The following is a 19,026-nucleotide window of genomic DNA, read 5'->3' as shown; positions in this document are numbered from 1 at the left end:
GGCCGTTGCAACCGCGACCCCTGCCGCTATTTCCACCCCCCTCTGCACCTCCAAGCCCAAATCAAGGCCGCACAGTCGCGGGCTAGCGCGGTATGCTACGCAATTTTAGGGCTACGCACGCTGCTACGAATTTTATGGCTTATTTTTATTGTTGGGGTTTCGCGGTCATGTCTGATGATGGTACTCGTTCTTTCGAAGGTGCAACTCAAACACTATTTTTGCTCTTATAGCTGAATAGACCCTGAAAGAACCACCGCTGTTTTTTGTTGAGCATCTCGTATTTTTTAGTTTTGGCATTCGATAATTTCCAATTTAGTCTTGAATCAGAATTTACAAAAAAGAAAATTGAAGTAGTAGAATAAGAAGTTTATATTTCGTTGAGTAATCCATATATCCTTAAATTCCAGTGCTGTGTTGGCCATTATAATGAATCAGAGATCGTGGATCAATAATTCTCAATTATTTTTCCAAATGGACTGTCCTATTCCAACTTTACCGAATTCGATATCGAGATTTTAGAATACAAAATGTGTCAAATTCATTTTTACGATCGAATGAGTACCATCAACAGTGCCTCCGTGAAATTCCCTTGTTCTTTCGATGTTCTTTCCTGATAATTTATGAACTTTATATGGATGTTGTTCCTAGCTGACTAAATTCGTGTTACAAGTTCTTGCATGATGAACCTAAGAGAGAACTATCGATTATTTTCATGAGATTCAGAAGAAAACTCGATCTGTTTATGATTTTCTTTCCGATTTTTTAAAGCTCTGCTAATCGCTTTTGTTATTTTGTTTCGAATAAACCAATAACATCCGGATTGAAAAAAAAATTGGGGAAACATCTAGGGTTGATCATTTCATTGCAGTGCATCCCTCTGATGGAGGTTTTCTCGGAAATCCGTTGAATATTTTCATCCGTTTGATAGAATATTCTATATCCCTGCTCTATGTTGGTGGCTTTGAGCTATGGATAGTTGATATAGATCAAACAGCGAACAAATTGTTAGTGAAGATGCATGGAAAAAATTTGCTCTTGGCTTGGTAGTCCAGTTCAAACAGTTATGTTATGCTGTACGTTCAATGTGATTGTTAATGAAATGAATTAATTTACGAACGAATAGAATACTTAATGGGTTTTATGTGAAATAGACGTTTAGGAGATATTCACAGTCGGATTCGTGAAAATGAATTCGTATAAAGCAGTAACGCTGGACTGCAGTAGCTTCCGAGTTCAGCATGTGCCCTGCCATAAGTCCCTTGCTATGAACCCTGCAATCTGCCACATGCAAACACAAAAGACACATATGAGTCAAATCTTAGGATATTTCACGAGAACAACCCACGTTTTATAACATGTGAAGTAACGCCATTTATAGCGGGGACAATTCTCATAGGTTTTCATTTTTGTTCCATCTGATTTAGGAAAAAGGTTTTGCTATGTCTAAATTTTCACAATGAAACGTCTTATTGATATGAAAATTTAATGTCAATGTTCAAAAACTTCTCGATCTAAGTTTCACATGTTATGAAACAATTATCTTCATGATTGAACAATTCATAATACATATCGGTCTCCATATCAGGGTGAAATTCATACTGATTTTTATGGCGTCGTCATTTTTGCAGTTCATATATTTTGCAGGTGTGAAAAATCCCTCATTCATATGAAAAGAAATTTTCAGTTTTATTATATTCGCGTTCGCTTACCCACAATAATTGTTTTCGATAAGGAATAGGGAAGTTTGTAACAAACCTCAATGCTTCAACATCAAGGATGAGAGATTTGTGGTTTACTTCAGTTGAAAATGTATTATTTGCCTTCAAAAACTGAACAACTTAACTCTTTAGCTCGTGTTCTAACCATTGACATATCGAAACAAAACGCAAATCAGATAAACAGCCTCAAAATGAAGTTCCACTCATGGAAACTTGATAATATTATTTACTTGAGACATATCTTTGCTTCTTCGAAGCGTCTTATCTCAATGGATCGGTGAAACTGGCAGTTCTTTAATGAGAAGGTTGTTTTATAGATGTATAATGGTTCAAAATAATCCTTTTTCTCGTTCGATCGAATTTTTAAGCGCAAAAAACGAATCAGGTACTTGATTGTAGTGAATTCAGAGAACTTTTTATTCCTCTGGCACAAAAATGGTTGAATTGTTATAATGCGTTCTCAAAGTGGCTGTATTAAGAGCTGCAGATTGACAAATTGAACTAACCTGAAACGTGTTCATTGTGAGAATGCTTCTTGATTGATATATTTTCTTCTGCATGTTAATTGTTGATACCGTTTCGTGGTAGATGTTTGTGTTTAGGTGTATGATTTGCAGCACTGCTGTACTTACTGAACGTGTTAGGGTTCCTTCTTAATATACCCTTAAAAATGAGACAATATCACTTCTTGTTGAATCGAAGATGCATTTGGTTTTCTAGTCATCCGGAGAGTTCGTTCAGTCATAAGTTTTTCCTCATTTGTTTAACAATGTAATTAAAAGGAAGGATATCGGAATCCTTCGATGAGGTGCAGATAAACGAATGCATTTTGTTGAATTCACTCTGTCCCTCCCTTTTATGCAAATTTGAAAGAATCCCTTATCCCACAGAGAAAGCAGGTCAATAAGTGTAAATATGGTCTATTGTAGAAATATTTGCTCAAATTTGATTTTCTTTCAGCCAGTGGTCCAATACTGCATGATCTACTGAACAAAGCTTCATTCAGCATTCACCGACCGGCTTATTCGAAAAAGATATCTACTCACTTGCATTGTACATATTGATCGATGCTTTATATATCAGATTTTATGCGACTCCTATTTTCCATTCACATCTAGAACTCAGATCAGGTATAATTCAGAATCGAAGATTAACACCAATCATCACATAGATGGTGAAAGCGTTGAGCTTTATATCTAGGCATATTTCAATGTCGAAAGTCATCTTGGAGCAATCTGTTCATAGTACATGAAATAATCAATTTATAGCAACGTTGTAAGTTGGCCTCAGCATCGATCGAAGAGGAGTTTTCGAACATCTATAAAACAGACAGACGTTTTAACTCCACGCTGAGAAAAAGGCCATTTGAAAGTTCTTGTATAACGTGGGGAGAAACGAAAGGTCAGTCACGGGTCTCAAACTTTCAACTTTTCAAGTATCATAAAGTCTGATATATATACGTCTCACTAGAGTAAGCTTCGTTTTCAGGTTTTATACGAGGAGTGTGCTCCATTCCACCAGACTATTATTAATATTTCCACAATGAACATTCTCGAGATGATGATAATTTTTTTGAAAGCTTATAAATGTTTACCTAGTTAGTGTCTGAGTGGTCTTATGATTTTCCGAACGTTCCTAATCGATTTGTTTTGGTCTTCCCCTTCAATTATTCTCATTCAAATACCTATAGACGACCCATTTTTAGACTGCCTGAATTATTGAATCAGATTCCTTCAGTTGAATATCTTTTTGAGAAGAACAAATGAGAATTTGACATTTGATACTCATACGTAACTTGATATACACTTCAAAAATAATCATAGAAGAATTTGGATTGCCATTTCAAAAACAAGATTGATATCCTGATATTTTACCAGTCCCTCTCACATACCTCTCAACCAATCATTTTTTTTTATGATTACCGCCACTCAGACGTAGTTGATACAGCTTCTCCTAGTCTCACCGATTCACATTAACACTCGCCTATGTACAGAGTATTAATTTTGTGCCAATTTGTTTTATTTACCCTGCCTCCGGCGGATTTGGCCTTGGCTTGGTTTTGTGCTGCTCTACTACTAATAGCCTGCCGCCGTTTCGCCATTGTTGGCCCCTCATCAGGCCGCAGCAACCGCCCTCGAAATAGGCAAGAAGAGGCCTAGAGAGCCCTCGGCCGCTGACGCTGATTTATTACTGGTACCATCATGCGCCTTGCTTTGCATGTCACTTATACATTTACTGCTCTGTACAGACCGCGAACACAATATTTTCATCTTGCCAGTAACCAGTAAGCGAAATCCTAATGTTCAGCTTCTCGATTTTAAGCTTTGAATCTACTCACACCTATCTTTGTGTTTTTTTTTTCTTCGATAAGATCTAAAGAAAGAATTCGAGGTTCTGTTAGTTCTTTTCCATGTTTACTACGATGGTACCGACTGAAATTCGTTTGAACGTTATGTTATGATCAGAAGAAGAATCGGAAATTTATCCGGATAAAATATACGGAGAAATTTTAATGAAAAATATAGAATAAATTGAGTTTTCAGAGTTCGGTTTGAAATGTTGTGTTCGCGATCTGCTATAATCACAGATTCTTTTAGAGCATATTTCAAACCAACACACAGGGTAGGGGTTTGCATTGTAACCTATGATTTGTTACTATTGATTTGCCTTCAAACTACATTCCAGTGCTTTTCTTGCATAACGATCGGTAAACAATGGGGTTCTTGCACCTATTCATCGAGAATAGGAATAATATACAAGATGTTATTCTTCAGTTACCTCACATAACATGAATGAATATTAAACAATGATAGATTGAAAAGAAAACTTAACAGCTCTTCCCGAGAACCTTATTGTTTTGTGTCAATATGCAGCAGTCTTATGAATAGCTATATTTGTAGATGAAGCTTATGTCACCTTTCTCACAACTGCAAATTTTAACATATTCTATTGTTCCTAATAATGACGCAATCTTGACGCAAGTTTCGGACTAATTTGAGACGTCTAAAGAATTTTTTTTTAATGTTGATTTCTACCTAGAAGTTTTAGGAAAGATTTGAACTTCGCTTGAAAAGGCAATGAATCCATGAAAGTATGCTTATTCGAAATAACTAAAGGATTATCAGAATTCGCTGAATCAGTATTTGCAATTGTGATATTGAACCTAGACTTTATCTACGCGCGCAGGTCATAGTGAGGAGCCACAACAATGCCTTAAGAGTCGATTTTTATATACGCAGCATCCACATATCAGCACATACCCAATTTTTTTCGATTTAACTCTGCCTGCTATTTCACTGTTCTCGCCGTTTTTGAGAGTAATGTGTTTATACCACCTGAAGAGGCTGTTACAAGTCAGTGCAAATAAATAAGGTAGAATGAGAACCTCTACCCCATTCGGTTGTTAGCATGTTGTGAGGGCTTAAGAATTTGGGCTTTAACAATATTCCGACAATGATTATTTTTCTCGTCGTGTGTCAGCTTCCGTCTAATCTGAGCTTCAGCTTCTTTTTGGTGTTTGTGTGCATGATTTTCGTGAGATTCTATATTTTGAATTTTGCCACAATTTTTTCACTTCTCGCAACATTCTAGCAACTACATTAACAACGTAACTGCCGTAAAAGTTTCATTAACACCTTAAGATGAATATGTGAAATGTCACTGTTCTAATTCATGACGAAATGTTTAATATCAGTCTTTTTTATATATTTTGTCATTTCTCTTCGTTATTTAATTGTTCTTTCGTGTTTTTTTCAGATGGATATGAAATCTGTTGGTTCTTTTTATTACGAAAACTTCGTAAGTATGAGGTTTTTTATTATCAAATATCTCTGAATTTTGTTACTTTATATGGTTATTGAACTTCACAATTCAAATTATTCTAGAATCTGTTGAAAATTTACGGGGTTCTTATTCGATGAACCGTCAGCCAATTTATGTAAACAACAGCGAAACGTTGAGTTTTTTTGGGCTTTTGTCGAAGTTAACTAAAAGCGGAGACCTATTGATAGTTTTATTTCCTATTCTTAGGATACTCAGGGAGATAATGTTATAAATATTTGTTTCACTGGGAATCATGAAAAGCGTTCATGGATTGTAGCAAAAATAACCTTGGTTAATCAATTTTTAGGAGATTCTTTGGAATCTTGCCAAAACTTTTCTCGAAGTTATGAAAAAGATATACTTTATGATTGACTTCGAGTGCTATAAGGCTCAATGGAGAGCATGCTATGGACTCGATTATGTCGATAGTTGTTGAACTTTAACGTGTCTAATTTAGATTATCTAATTGTTTTGATTTTTTTTAGCCTTTCCCGGGCATGATGCCATACAAGCGACCGGCGACCGACAAATCTGGCGTACCCGTCTATCAGCCGAACGCGACTACATACCAACAGCTAATGCAACTCCAACAGCCATTCGTGCCCGTATCATGTGAGTATTCTACTTCCCCCGCCCCCGCAGCCTGCGCTTCTCCCGCAGCTTCCTCCATTCCTCCCTCAGATCAGCAAATACCCGCCACCACCTCGGTCGCTAGCCAACTGTCCAAAGAAAGCGATAATCCCATACCAGTTGCTTCGACGTCGACCGCAACCTCTGCCTCCGCTCCCTACACCGTATCCGCCTACACCCAACAACAGCAACAGTCCATGGTTCCCGATCCCGCCGCGCTTGCCAAGGAGGTCGCTCAACAGAACTACGCGAAAGCCGTAAAGTTCGCGCAGGCCCAGGCGAACTCGAATTACGCGGCAGCCGTTGCGGCCACGCAGTCGTACGCCGCCACCTTGGCGACGCCGACCTACGCAACCGCGGTACCGCTATCGCTGAATCCCATGAACTACACGGGCATATCGCTGAACAAGCAGGCGCTCTCCGTGCCGCCGCCCGCGCTCGCCAGGTATCCCAGTCTTCCCTTGGGCTTTGGCGCGGCCGGTCTAAATCTCGGCCTAACAAATCCATACGCAGCCCTAAACCAGACTAATTTACTAAACTTTGCAAGACCGCCGCCCACATTTCTAAATCCGTACTCCCTCGTCAGGGCAACCTATCCAACAGCTGGTGCTGCTCCCGTTATGAACGCTAGCCTCATCGGCGCCCAGTACCAAGTACCAGTCTCGGCCGCCTCGATATCGAACGTCCCGACGTCGAACAATCTCTCTGCGGCCGCCGCCCAAAACAACAATAACAACGTAGTCCTACAGCCGTACAAAAAACTCAAGACTACCTAATCCGTTCGAAACACGCCACTTTGTTATCATTGTTTTGTTGATTTGTGTTATAGTTGAAATTTGTATAAATTTGTTTTCGTCGAAATTATACTAATATTATTATTATTATGAATCGTTTTGTGTAATAATTTTTAAATAATTTTAAATTGTATCATAGTCCCATTAAATTTTTGAATTTGGATTCGATTTGATTCTTCCTATCCCATTCTAGTCATCAGTAGTTATTACAAGATTTTTTTTGGTGCGATTTCATCAATCGCGCATTCGCCCTGTGAGCTTGGTTCTCGTATTGCGAGTGGACGCTGAACGTTTGGCGTCGTCTCGTAGCTCGACAACCGGACGCCATTCTTTCCATATAAAATTGATACAATCAGAGAGTCATCGTGGGCAGAAATAGTTTTGAGCGATCTTTGAAAACAAGCGAGTGCCTCCTAACTGTGATATCCTCACATCTGCTGTCTCGCAACGCCAACTCCCATCCTAACACTCTGGTCATTATTATTTACAAACTAGAATACTGTCTATTTGCTATGTAAGGAGTTAGTAATATGTATTTTTATATTATATGGTTTCATAATATTTTGTACTTGTTAGAATTATTGCATGGACACATCGTATTATATCTCCTCTTGGGTATCCTTTTAAACCGCATGGTAGGTAGTACATATTACCGTTTTTCCTTTAGAAGTGCCATCGCTGTAGGTTAAATCTTGGTTTGTGAACCTACCCAAAAGGAATTTATTTCGACTGACGTACCTACCGCACGAGGATTTTGTCGATTTTTATCCTACCGCTTCAAAAACTTCACCAAAAGTTACTTTTGATGAACTTCCCAAAGTATATTCTTTTACGCACAAGGTTGCACAAATTGGCAGCATTGATCAATTTCATGCTACTATATTAACAAAGATTAATTCATGAGAAAACTACCTCAAGTCTTCGAATTAACCTATTTGCGGATTTTGCTACATATAAGAAACGTCATGATATCAATATAATATATCAGAAAGACGTCAAGGTTACCCTCAGAAGATGAAAAGTAGTTAGTTTTTACCGATTTCTGTGAGTCCATTTCTGCATGGGGCTTAAGTCTAGTACTTGTTTGCATGAAAGAACGTTGCAGTTTTAATTGAAGAGGTTGAAGGCGGAATCACTTCTTTTTGGGTTGGTGACTCCAGTGTAAATTCCCAGTTTACGACACTTAGTTTCCGAAGGCCACTTGTTAGTTTACAGTGTGTTCCCCTCTCAGAGAGGTTGTTTTTGTCTTCCTGGTTTTGATCTCGAAGCACAAATATCGTTGACATATTTGACTTGTGGGAGAATCCTCACGTTAGCAAAACGAATATTTTTTTATATTCAGTCAGATTTGAAAGAAGCTAGAAGTTCAGAAGATTCAACGAATATTTTTAAATGTGACTATTTTCATGTCAAGTTTTATTCGAGTTGGTAGAGAGTATCTTTGAGAATAGTTTGTGTAATAAAGCGTAGGCTAGTAAGTTTTGTGATGTATCAGATAAAATTTGAATATTCACATATTTACATATAGTATGAATATAAAATGTGTCTTACTACTTATTAGTAAACTTTAAATATTTCACATAAATTGTATACTATTATTCAAACTTGTACGGAAATGTGATGCATGTTCAATTTAGTGACTATTCAAATCCATTAAGCGTAAGATACTAATGGAATTGTTTGCATTTTTGAGTAGGTTTTAACTGTAAGAGACAGGTTAGAGTTTGCAGTAGTACACTCGATAAGAAGAATAAAGTTATGTGAGGGCAGGGAAAGACCCATACATTAGGCTTCGATGGTACTCCTGATATTATTTAGCTTCGGTAAAATGCTTCGAAGTTTTGCATAAAATAGACGAGAAATCAAGTATCCTCGTGCTAGTACACCATACGCATCACGGCCTAATTCATGCTGCTTTTTATTATCAGTATTTCCACTACTATTTCTCATAGTTTTAAAACCGAATCAGCTTTTCTCTGTCTTCATATAACTTGCGTTATCAGCCGCCAACCATTATGAACTTAACTTACAATAATGTAGTGCCTTTCGGGCTGCTGATCACGCTTTGCAGAGGTGTGGGTTACTTTCACCACATGGTGTGACAACTGTTTCCATATTTGTATTATTTTATTGTGTAATGTACTTGTTCTAATCCTGAGGTGTATGAAATTATGATCACGCCACTATTTGTAATAATAATGCTTGAAAATGCATGATCTTTGTTTTATTAATCATTTGCTTATTTTATTTCCGAGAATATCCCGTATTCCACTTCGATTTTAGCCGATCAGCATCATTTCTCATTATCTCTCGCAGCTCAAAAAATGTCTCCTCTAAACAGGTTATCGATTACTTCGTTTTCATTCCTTCGATGAATTTTTTTTCTAAATCTTTTTTTTAATGTTGATAAGCTCCAGATTGTAGTTGTGTGATTGGTTTCCTATGGCTTAAGTGAGGTAATGGGGTAGAATTTGATCTTGTCTTCTTCACTTGATATTATTTTCGATGAATGATGCTGGAAAAAATTTCGTGTTAAAGAAATTAAAAATGATTTTTCAAAGAATTGAACAGAGAGACATGCTGATGCTAGAAATGCTATTATGAACCTCTTATTTCGCTTACTATACATCCAAAAGTTCTATCGAGGCTGTAGAACTCCCTTCGCTTGCCACACATTTTATTTTTTGTATTTTTTTTCTCTTAGGTCACCTTCCTATAAACTGCTTCATGAAACTAACACTCGCTTCTCGAAATCCAGAATGACACATCAAATATTGTTCAATCAGTGAAAATTTAACATTTAATTCTTCACAAATTCCAGATATAAACAAAAATATTCTCAGAAGTGAGAAATTTAACACAAAAAATAATTTGTCTCTGGCAAGCTTTCCCTTCTTTCCTTTCGACACGAGTAATACTTGTACAGAACAAATGAACTTTCGATATGTTGAGTAGGATTATTGAACATTTCGCTTTCTGTGTTATCACTATGCTATTTTAAGTTCATCGAACTTTTTTGTCGTATTTTTATTTGATTTTCCATCGTGAGAGTATTTCCATGTTATCGATAGCTGCTTCTACAAGTTTTTTTGGATATTTACTTTCGAATCTTGATACTTTCAGTGGTGTAGTTTCTGGTCCTACTCAGCATATCTGGTGTTTCAAAGAGAAGTAAACAAAGAATCTGATCTGAAAATCAGAATAATAACAAAACTCATTCCTTCTGCACAAAAGGTTTATGCAATTGAAAGCACAACTACCTTTAAGAAAAAAACATTGAGAAAAGTTGAAATAACGAGTGTGGGAAAAGTTACACCCCTATTGTACGTGTGTATCGCTATGCAGTGTTTCTTCAGAAGCTATGAATATATCTTTTCTCCATTTATCCCATCCATAAAATCTGTCAAGCTTTGTAGTAAGTAAAATTATGTAGATTCTTCATATTTTAGATAATACAACACTCTATTGAATATTTTTATACTGATAGTATTTCAAGTTCATACTCAATATGTTGTTTTGCAGAACCCAGCAGCATAGACTAATTTGTAGTATCGCCGAATTTGTACTACACTTAACAGCTTCTTAATCATTCTTATATTTTAACAGTATTTTGCTTTATTGCTTATACGTTAGGTAATTAGCAAATCTACATTGTAAGTAAGTTTTCAGTTTTTCAGTTTAACTTTTTTCTTGACTTGTGAGTTCCACTAACAAGTTTTCGAGTGTGCAGTATCCCTCAAATTGAAACTGGCAAATTTTAATGAAATACGTCTCGACAGAAAGTGTTATTTAATTTTTTAATTTATGAGTAATAGTTGGTTTATTCGGGAGGATATTGTGCACTTATTCTTTAATTGTTTAACTTGGTGTAATCTCATTTTTTTTGTGAAACTCAATTGATAATTCGATATCATTCGTTGTTCGAGTGACCATCAGGTCCAATATCATGTGTTTCAGAAAGAACCTATACGAATTGATGCTAAGGAGACAAAGATCTCTAACATTAACTTCCATACGTCCAGTTGCAGGATGTTCAGTCGAGATTTAATGTTCCATTATTGCCTTCAAGAATGTTTTAAATTTTAATGAGGGCATTAAATATTAATGGAACTGGACCTATGGAAATTTTAAAATTTGAGATTGCATCGTCGTACCTATTTTGCATCTATTTACTTATTGATTTTATTGCTTCGTTCTGTTTCATGCTTTCGTTGTCTGAATTTTGCCTGGATCTTTTCTCCTCCTAAAACCCGAAATCAACTCTTCAAAAAAAAAAAATGAACTTGTCCTTCCCACATAAAAAATTATTTTGCGTACACTGACAACCTGTACGTCAATATATGGTTATGGGACCCACCGGACACCACGAAAACCATACTAAAATCTTCTATTTCATGGAAAATGCATCGTGATCTCTTTCGATTGCCTTTCTTGTTGTATACCGTAAAAAAAACAACACCTCATTCCAAAAACAAAACACAATCACGGCTCTGGTGTATGGTGGGTGACGTTATGGCTGTTATGTTATCGTATTGCTGATTGGCTGCGATAACTTTGCTGGCTTGCTGCACTACTGCATGTCGCCGTCATAGACAATGGTGCGTCTGTACCCCAAAACGCCCCCTTTGTGATCTACACTGACGAACAAGGACAGGTATTCACGTATGTTAAACTTCATGTAAGCTGTACTACATAGCTAGCTGAAAAACGATGGGGTACCATGAAGGGTTGTAAAGAACGAAACACATAACACATTTCTTCATCCTTTTTTTAAAGCGCCATATTCTTTCTCCTTATCGCTGTCGTAATTTTATTGTTAAAGCTGAAAACAACAAAACATCATCCCAGAAGAAATACATAGGGGAGTCTTTAACTCGTACAAATATTCTAACAGTAGATTCTTGATTTCAGGAGAAACACTTTTTTCAATACCATCTTCTCTGATTCGGCCCTGATAAAATGTTATACCCCTGGAAAAACAAAATTACCCTCAGAATAACTAGCTAAATCTGTTATACTTCACATCTGTGGATCTTTTAAAAAGTTAATAAGGAAAAAGTGTTTCTCTTGACCTCAAGAATCTAGTGTTAAAATATTTGTTCGATCCAAAGACTCACCCTGTATAATATATTGATCTACATTTGTTTATACTCGTTCAAGCTGGTTATGTTATGTATATCATTAATGTTCTGCTTAAATCTTCAAAAGATCATCAATTTTCCAAGAAAACTTCTGTAAACTTTTTTTTTTATTCACATCCCCCATCAAATATGTCAGCACGAACGATAGCCCAAATTCGAAACAAAATAGTAACGAATAGAATCTTTTTCTAGAATCTTTATTTTTTAATTGCACGTTTATATACAGAATAATTCGAGTAGAACCTCAAAAGTCGTTAGAATATTCATCAATGTCTCCAGTCGCCCTTAAAATTCCCATGAAATGTGTGCTTATGTGTTTGTATTTCAACCCTTATTTATAATTCAATTAAGTTCAGGCTTATGTGGAACAGCATGCATGAAAACAAAACAATAAGTTACAATGTTGTTTAAATATTAATCCACTAATATCATTTAACCGTTTTATTTTCATTTTTTATGTGTGTTTTTTTTTTCGACTCAGTTTTCATTACTGTCGATCGTGAAAGTTTTGTGTCCGTTTATTCTTTGTTCATTTGTGATGATTTTAACATTGTAACTTATTTGTCTTCCATTTCCTATGCGAGCATATCTGTTTGAAGGATATGCTCGCATCTTTCAAAGCTGCCTTTTTTCTTGGATAAATGGTATTCATGAACTAAATTAGAAAGTTTTGCTTCACTCTTCAATTGCGAGCAATTAATGAAATTTCATGGCTTTTCAAGTGAAAAGACTATTAGATTTTCAAACATTCTGCATGTAAGATTACACACAACTTTTGTTATTAACACTGCTTTTTGGTTTTTGACCTCTTGCTGCAATTGGCTTATGTTTGTTTTGCTGATATCTGGAAATATTTATTAATTTTTCGCATAAAAGCATTTCGAGAAAGGGATGTTGCCATTCAAAATTTATTCATGTCAAATTCCCAGATTATTCGCCTTAGCTTCTAGCAGTAACAGCCATTTTGTTGAAGTAATATGTTATATTTATGTCAATTTGTTGCTTCAGATGAAGTATGAACTGAAATCTCTTATCTACCTGTTGTTCCTTTATCTTTCATATCGAATAATTTGAGTTGGAAGTTTTAATTGCAGTCTTTGGAGGTGCAGAATGATTGAACATCTATCCGAGAAATTGAACTAATAACACTGACCATTTAGAAATTAATGATTAGCATGTGCATCGACGAAATTTTTGGATGAAACATCTAATTATTCGATAGATTTATAGTAGTGCTTTCTGTCTGCTATTTTTCAGTTGAAAAGAAGTGTAAACCTATTCAAAATTTCTTTTTCGATTTAAACCAAATTTGTTTCGTCTTGCGTTCAAAGTATTTATTGCATTTCTTTGATTTTTTCAGTTACTGGACACCCTCCCGGTGTGCCAAGATTTTAATCGTGGCCTATGTAACCGGCAAGCCTGCAAATTTGTACATCTACAGGAAGGTGAGGAATTTTTATAATCTTTCTCGGTGTGAATCGCTTCTGTCTCGTTCATGCTGAATATTGAGAGTAAAAATAAGTTTACACCTTTTCCCTAAAAGTAATCCACAAAACGGGTCGACGAAAGCTGTCAAATTAACGTCAAAATGTTCGAAATGTTAAAAGTCTTCAGAGGAAATCATAGAATTTACGAGGTTCGTCTAACGTTATACGACTAACGCCGATCATGCTTTCGAAAGGATAGCTCGGGAACGCCTCGGACATGGGCGCAACATCCGAGTGGGCATTCACGATTGAAAATTAACAGTGGCGTGTCGTTTTTTGAATTTCAACTGATTTCATCGGATTTTTTGTCAAGGGAACAAAACGTAAAGATTACATGATGGTCATAGATGGTTTTACGAGTTTATTTCAAGGAGGATTTTTTCGACGGTTTTTCGTATTTTGTCTACCGATCAAGTGTATGAACGAATAGGATAGAAAAACTTCTTTGTACTCTTAATAGTTGTAGTAATAGTGGTTTATATTGTTTAATTTTCTCAGGAGAAGGGGTGGAAGTAGTGAATTACAGAGTGGCAGTATGTAGAGATGCAGCAAAAGGCCAATGTTCTCGGACAGTGTGTAAATACTACCACATACCAGTTGCACTACCACCAGCGCCTGTTATGGCCGCCCTGTCTTCTTACTTGTAGTCAGTCACAATGAGACTCACCGAACCGTTTTATTTATGTCAAGTTTGTATGATATTGAAAAACATATTGATAATGTAGATCCGTCAGTTGATGACAGAAATACTTGTTTATATTAAGTTTTCGTTTTAATGATGTAGCGATTAAGTAAGGTATTATCAAAGTGAGTGTAAACCAATGTGACCGAGGAAAATTGTTATTTCGTCATTTTTATCCACTTAAAAAGCGACCCAATTGAAAAAAAATCAGATTAAAACTATTAAAACGAATTGACTATTGTCATGGTTCTTCCGGTACTGGAACACCTTAATTTTACATCCAGATCGTTTGAAACGAATCGGCTTAAAGTTCCTTCAGATAATTTTCTGACGTCACAACGGTACCAGTCACCTCCGAGTTTTCAGTTAACCATCGCGGAAATCGACCTCGGGCAGAGGGCCATGAAAATAGTCGACTAGGATTAATCTGGAACGATTTTATTTCGTGTTAGTTCCGACGTGATCAAATCACTGTGTTACTTGTTTTTTTTTGACGTTCTTATATTTGCTGTGATTAAATGGGTGTTGGATACTTTGAAGTGTGACATATTCTAAATCTGAAAGATTATTATTTTATTTTTTACTAACTAACTAATTAACATATAACTTCGATCATGTTGCCTGGATGGTTTTCGGAAGAGAATGGTTATATTACGAACCTTGGGCTGATGATAGATATTGGTCTAGTCAAAATCGAGTATGTAGGTTTTTTTTAAGTAGTGTCCCTTCAATATTAATCTTAGGAAATTAACAGAAACATAGGTGCATTTCCCGTTTCGGGAATAAAATTATCATTTTTCGTAAAATTAAATTTAGCAGCCAGTCCATAGCTGATGTTAACGTGACGTTATTTTTCCACGTGACAATCGGAAATACAGAGATTTTAATACTCAAATTGTATTCATCGAATATAAACGAACTGGGACGCCAGTTTGTGTACGATTAAAATATATATGTGATCAACGTCCAGATTTCAAATAGAACACGAATCTACAACTTTGATACGTAACAATATTTCTTCTTGATTTTTAAAAAAAAATTTCATATCTTCCTACTTAACTTGACACTCGAATAATGCAAGGGTACGGAACGGCTTTTTTTCGAAACGTGTCTATATTTCGAATAGAAAACTTGAGTATTGAAATTGAGTCAAATGTTCCTCTTTAACTTATAAGTAAAAGTTCCAAATTGATGGTATCAATGGGTAAGATGTCAGTTGTGATATTAGTCGATCCGTATATGTATGCTGAAGTATTTAAAAGTTGTACATAAGTAATATTGACACATTCGAAATAACTCGAACTTGAGAGTTGTTCGTTATGTCTGTCTAGTATTATACTGGTAAATCCTAGCATATTCGACGAAGAGCCCAAGGGATTATAAATAATTTTGATAAAATTCCTACGCTAAGTTGAAAGTTTGCCTTGGACAATCAACTGGGCGTTTAGAGTTTAGAGCTCGACAGTTATCCTTCAATGGGATGTTCTTGGGCTAATGTTAGCATTTATCGAAGTCTTTCCCCTTAATACCATTGCTACGTTTTCCAAAGGATTGAGTTTCTCTTGAACACTACGCAGACGATCGTCTTCAAATGGATTAAAAATCTGCACGTGTTCAGCGCCAACTCAATCCGGGCCCAAAACTTAGTACATGTTATAGTGAGAGATCTCACTCGACAGAGCACAATCATCGGGTCTCTGATCTGCTTGTATAGTTAATTTGCGTTGTATTTGCTGCATTAGCTGTTCTTTGGATTGCGCTGTTTCTGACCCCCTGCCACACCCCGCTGGTTCTCGGTTTACCCAACTACATTTTCGAGCATAGATCTCCGCAGAATCGATCTCTCTACCCCACCAAACGTTCTGGAAGACTTCTTCTCGTTTGAAGAGTTGTCGAGATTCGAGAATTTCAATCCCGATTACAGACTGAATTGAATGAAAATGTGGTAGTTGGATAAGTCGTACAATCTCAAAGACAATTGAAGTGAACCCTTGCTATATTATTATTGTACTCGTAGTCCATAGTTAGCTTAACCTAGAATAATTTCTTCTAACATATAAAGTTACATTATCTTGCATGCCCCTAGATCAAGCGTTACGTCTCCTAATACCCTATGTAATTGTAGAATGACCCACAGTTTTGTGACACTAATTTGATAAGTACCTCTATTACATTATGGTTTTTCGTGAAATCCCTCAGCTTCATCGTATGCTTAGCTTATTATTGAATCACTTTCGAAATCATGACAAATTGTTTAAAAACTGTTAGTGAAATAACGAAGAGGAAAACGACATTCTAATCCATTTTGGCTTCCATATTTACTACTCTTTGAATCATACCGCGGTTTCCTCGAAATGAGTTTTTTAAAATTTTTATTATCTATTGTATAGTTGTTGTTGATGATAATTGAATCAAACAAGTTTCAGAATACCTTTTACACAGTTTGACGACAAATTTATATATGGATTTTTTCTTCAATAAAAGCGAAGGCAGATGCTACAAACGGATATAAAAACACCAAGTTGAAATTTCATATGATCCTGACAATATATTTTTTGGCGTTGATTTTTTGGCATTTACGTGAATTTAAGCTTTGTTTGATGTTATCCTACGAAACGTTCTATTATTCAGGCATTATACGTCGATGTGAAGGCAAAATTGGTTTTCGTTTTAGCTTTTTGAGGCCGGCAGAAGTTTGAGTGTTTAAAATTTATAATTTCGTACTTGAAGCTTGAAGATCCGACATGAAGAGAATTAGATTTGATACAACAGTCTTCATGCACTTGTAAAAAGCATTTCGCTTCCAAATTCTTGTGCTATTTGCTTTTTTGCTAATGCCGATATATTCCGAGCTTTGCAACAGAGAAAATTAAAGTTCTACTATCCGTGAATATTGTTATTTTATAACTGATTATAAAACCTGTTGCCTGTCAATATCGTGTAGGTAGTTTTGAAATTGAATATATTTTTATATTTTTATGTATTTTGTTGATTTTTATTATTTTTGTTATTTTGTAATAAATGTTGTATGACATATTGGAATGTTAAGTTTTTAATGAAAGAAACCTCTGGTTAGAGGTGTTTCGCTGTGGTTTTTTTGGCATTACGTATTTCGAAAATATGTCCATTGATAATTTGCAATATATGGCTCTAAAATGCAAATTGCAAAATAAACGGAAGTGATAAGGTGCAACGAATTTGTTTTGGATTTTTCCACACTGTTATTATGTTTATTATCCGACTTTTATATGGAAGTGGATTATTTTTACTCCTCATTTTATTCTCTGTTAAATTGTTAGTCATCATTGATATTCTAATATGTCACTTTCAACGACATCATGGTTATTCTGTGGGATTTTCTTACTCTGAACTTTTGAGTGATTTGGGCTTGGCCTGTAGATACGAAACAGGCTATTCCTAAACTTAGATTGTTAAAATGCAAATATTTAAAACATCTAATGAAATTACCTGAAATAACTGAATGAATTTTTGCGAGCCATGTTATATGAACATTTTTTGTACGTTTGATGAAATTCAGTACGAATATTTGTAATTATATATAAATATATATATCTTCGATTGTAATAAACATAGGGGTTCTTATTTCCTTCATTTTATCAACAACAATTTGTGATATATTTGTAATTTTATTCAAGTCACATCATGAAGCAAATAGTAGTTTTTAATTTATATATTGGACCCATGGATATTATGTAGCTCGTTTCCCGGGGCATAATATAGTTTGGGTAGTTACAGAAAATCACCTCATCTAAGTTCCTCGTTAACGATAATTTTTTCGACATACTCCAAGCAGATGAGCTGGTTTCGGTATGTCTTTGTATAACAATTGTTTTATATAATTCTCACAATAATCCTGTTAATAAAGGCGAGGTTGTTCAGAAATAAGGAGAACAAATTTTGAAATGAAATATTGACAAATTATTTTTCGAAAGGTATAAAGATTATTATATAAATTATAAATATATATGAATATTTAAGTAAGGTACTATTTAACGTATATGTGACAAAACTATGAAAATATATGCATGAAAACTTCCACTTTTTGTCATTATATCCTAAAATATTCTCCTTATTATTGAATAAAGAACTGATGTGTAGGAGGACTGAGTCAATCCTTCGTGAAGGGGCCATTTGATACGTGTCTTTTTCAGATACTTTGGGAATATTTTTCTCGGTTTTCTTGTTGTTTCGATCCTGCTATTTTAAACCCTTCTACATATCGGTTGATGGATTGCGTGAACTGGATCTTGATGGAACGTGTGATATCTGCCTGAGCAAGCCCGTTTTTGTTCAATTCGTTTCTCTTGTTTTTGTGCCATATTTCTTCGTTTTGGTGAGAATAAAAACACTCGATTCGCGGAATGACGTGTACGATCTGTCATTCCATCAAGGTTGCACGTTCACAATATGTCTTATAGACATGAATACTGATGATTATTGTTTATTTTTAATTAGGTATAGTATTAAACTAATGATGTGATGATGATCTTTGGATCATACAACAAGGGTTTATCAAACCCTCATTTTCTGAATATAGTAGAGTTAATAAAATCATTATGTGAAAATTTATTTCTCGTCTTTCATTTCCTAACGTCCCTGCTGCGGCCTATAAATTTCCATTTTTGGAAAATATAAAACTTGGGTAGACGTACATCAGTTTATCCAATCTTAAATATTAGAAAATGTGATACAAGCACATCGTGAAACACTCAATGGATCCAGAAGAAAATT

The 19,026-nt window shown here is 35.4% G+C and overlaps 1 protein-coding gene across 11 annotated transcripts in view; it reads left to right on the top strand.

The window, feature by feature from the left end:
- Positions 1-18,864, top strand: part of LOC123311426 (muscleblind-like protein) — a 234,452-nt gene extending 215,588 nt beyond the window's left edge. For all 11 annotated transcript variants that reach the window (XM_044895369.1, XM_044895362.1, XM_044895367.1 and 8 more), the window contains 5 exons: positions 3,801-3,911; positions 5,475-5,516; positions 6,026-11,618; positions 13,466-13,550; positions 14,091-18,864. In XM_044895369.1, coding sequence (XP_044751304.1) covers positions 3,801-3,911; positions 5,475-5,516; positions 6,026-6,946 — 1,074 coding nt within the window. In that variant the 3' untranslated portion in view covers positions 6,947-11,618; positions 13,466-13,550; positions 14,091-18,864. The remainder of the gene's footprint in view (positions 1-3,800; positions 3,912-5,474; positions 5,517-6,025; positions 11,619-13,465; positions 13,551-14,090) is intronic.
- Positions 18,865-19,026: the final 162 nt, after the last annotated feature.

The sequence above is a fragment of the Coccinella septempunctata genome, chromosome 4, assembly GCF_907165205.1.
Source record: "Coccinella septempunctata chromosome 4, icCocSept1.1, whole genome shotgun sequence".
NCBI lineage: Eukaryota > Metazoa > Arthropoda > Insecta > Coleoptera > Coccinellidae > Coccinella > Coccinella septempunctata.
Note: the sequence above shows the minus strand (reverse complement) of the source record. Positions and strands in the feature narration are given on the sequence as shown.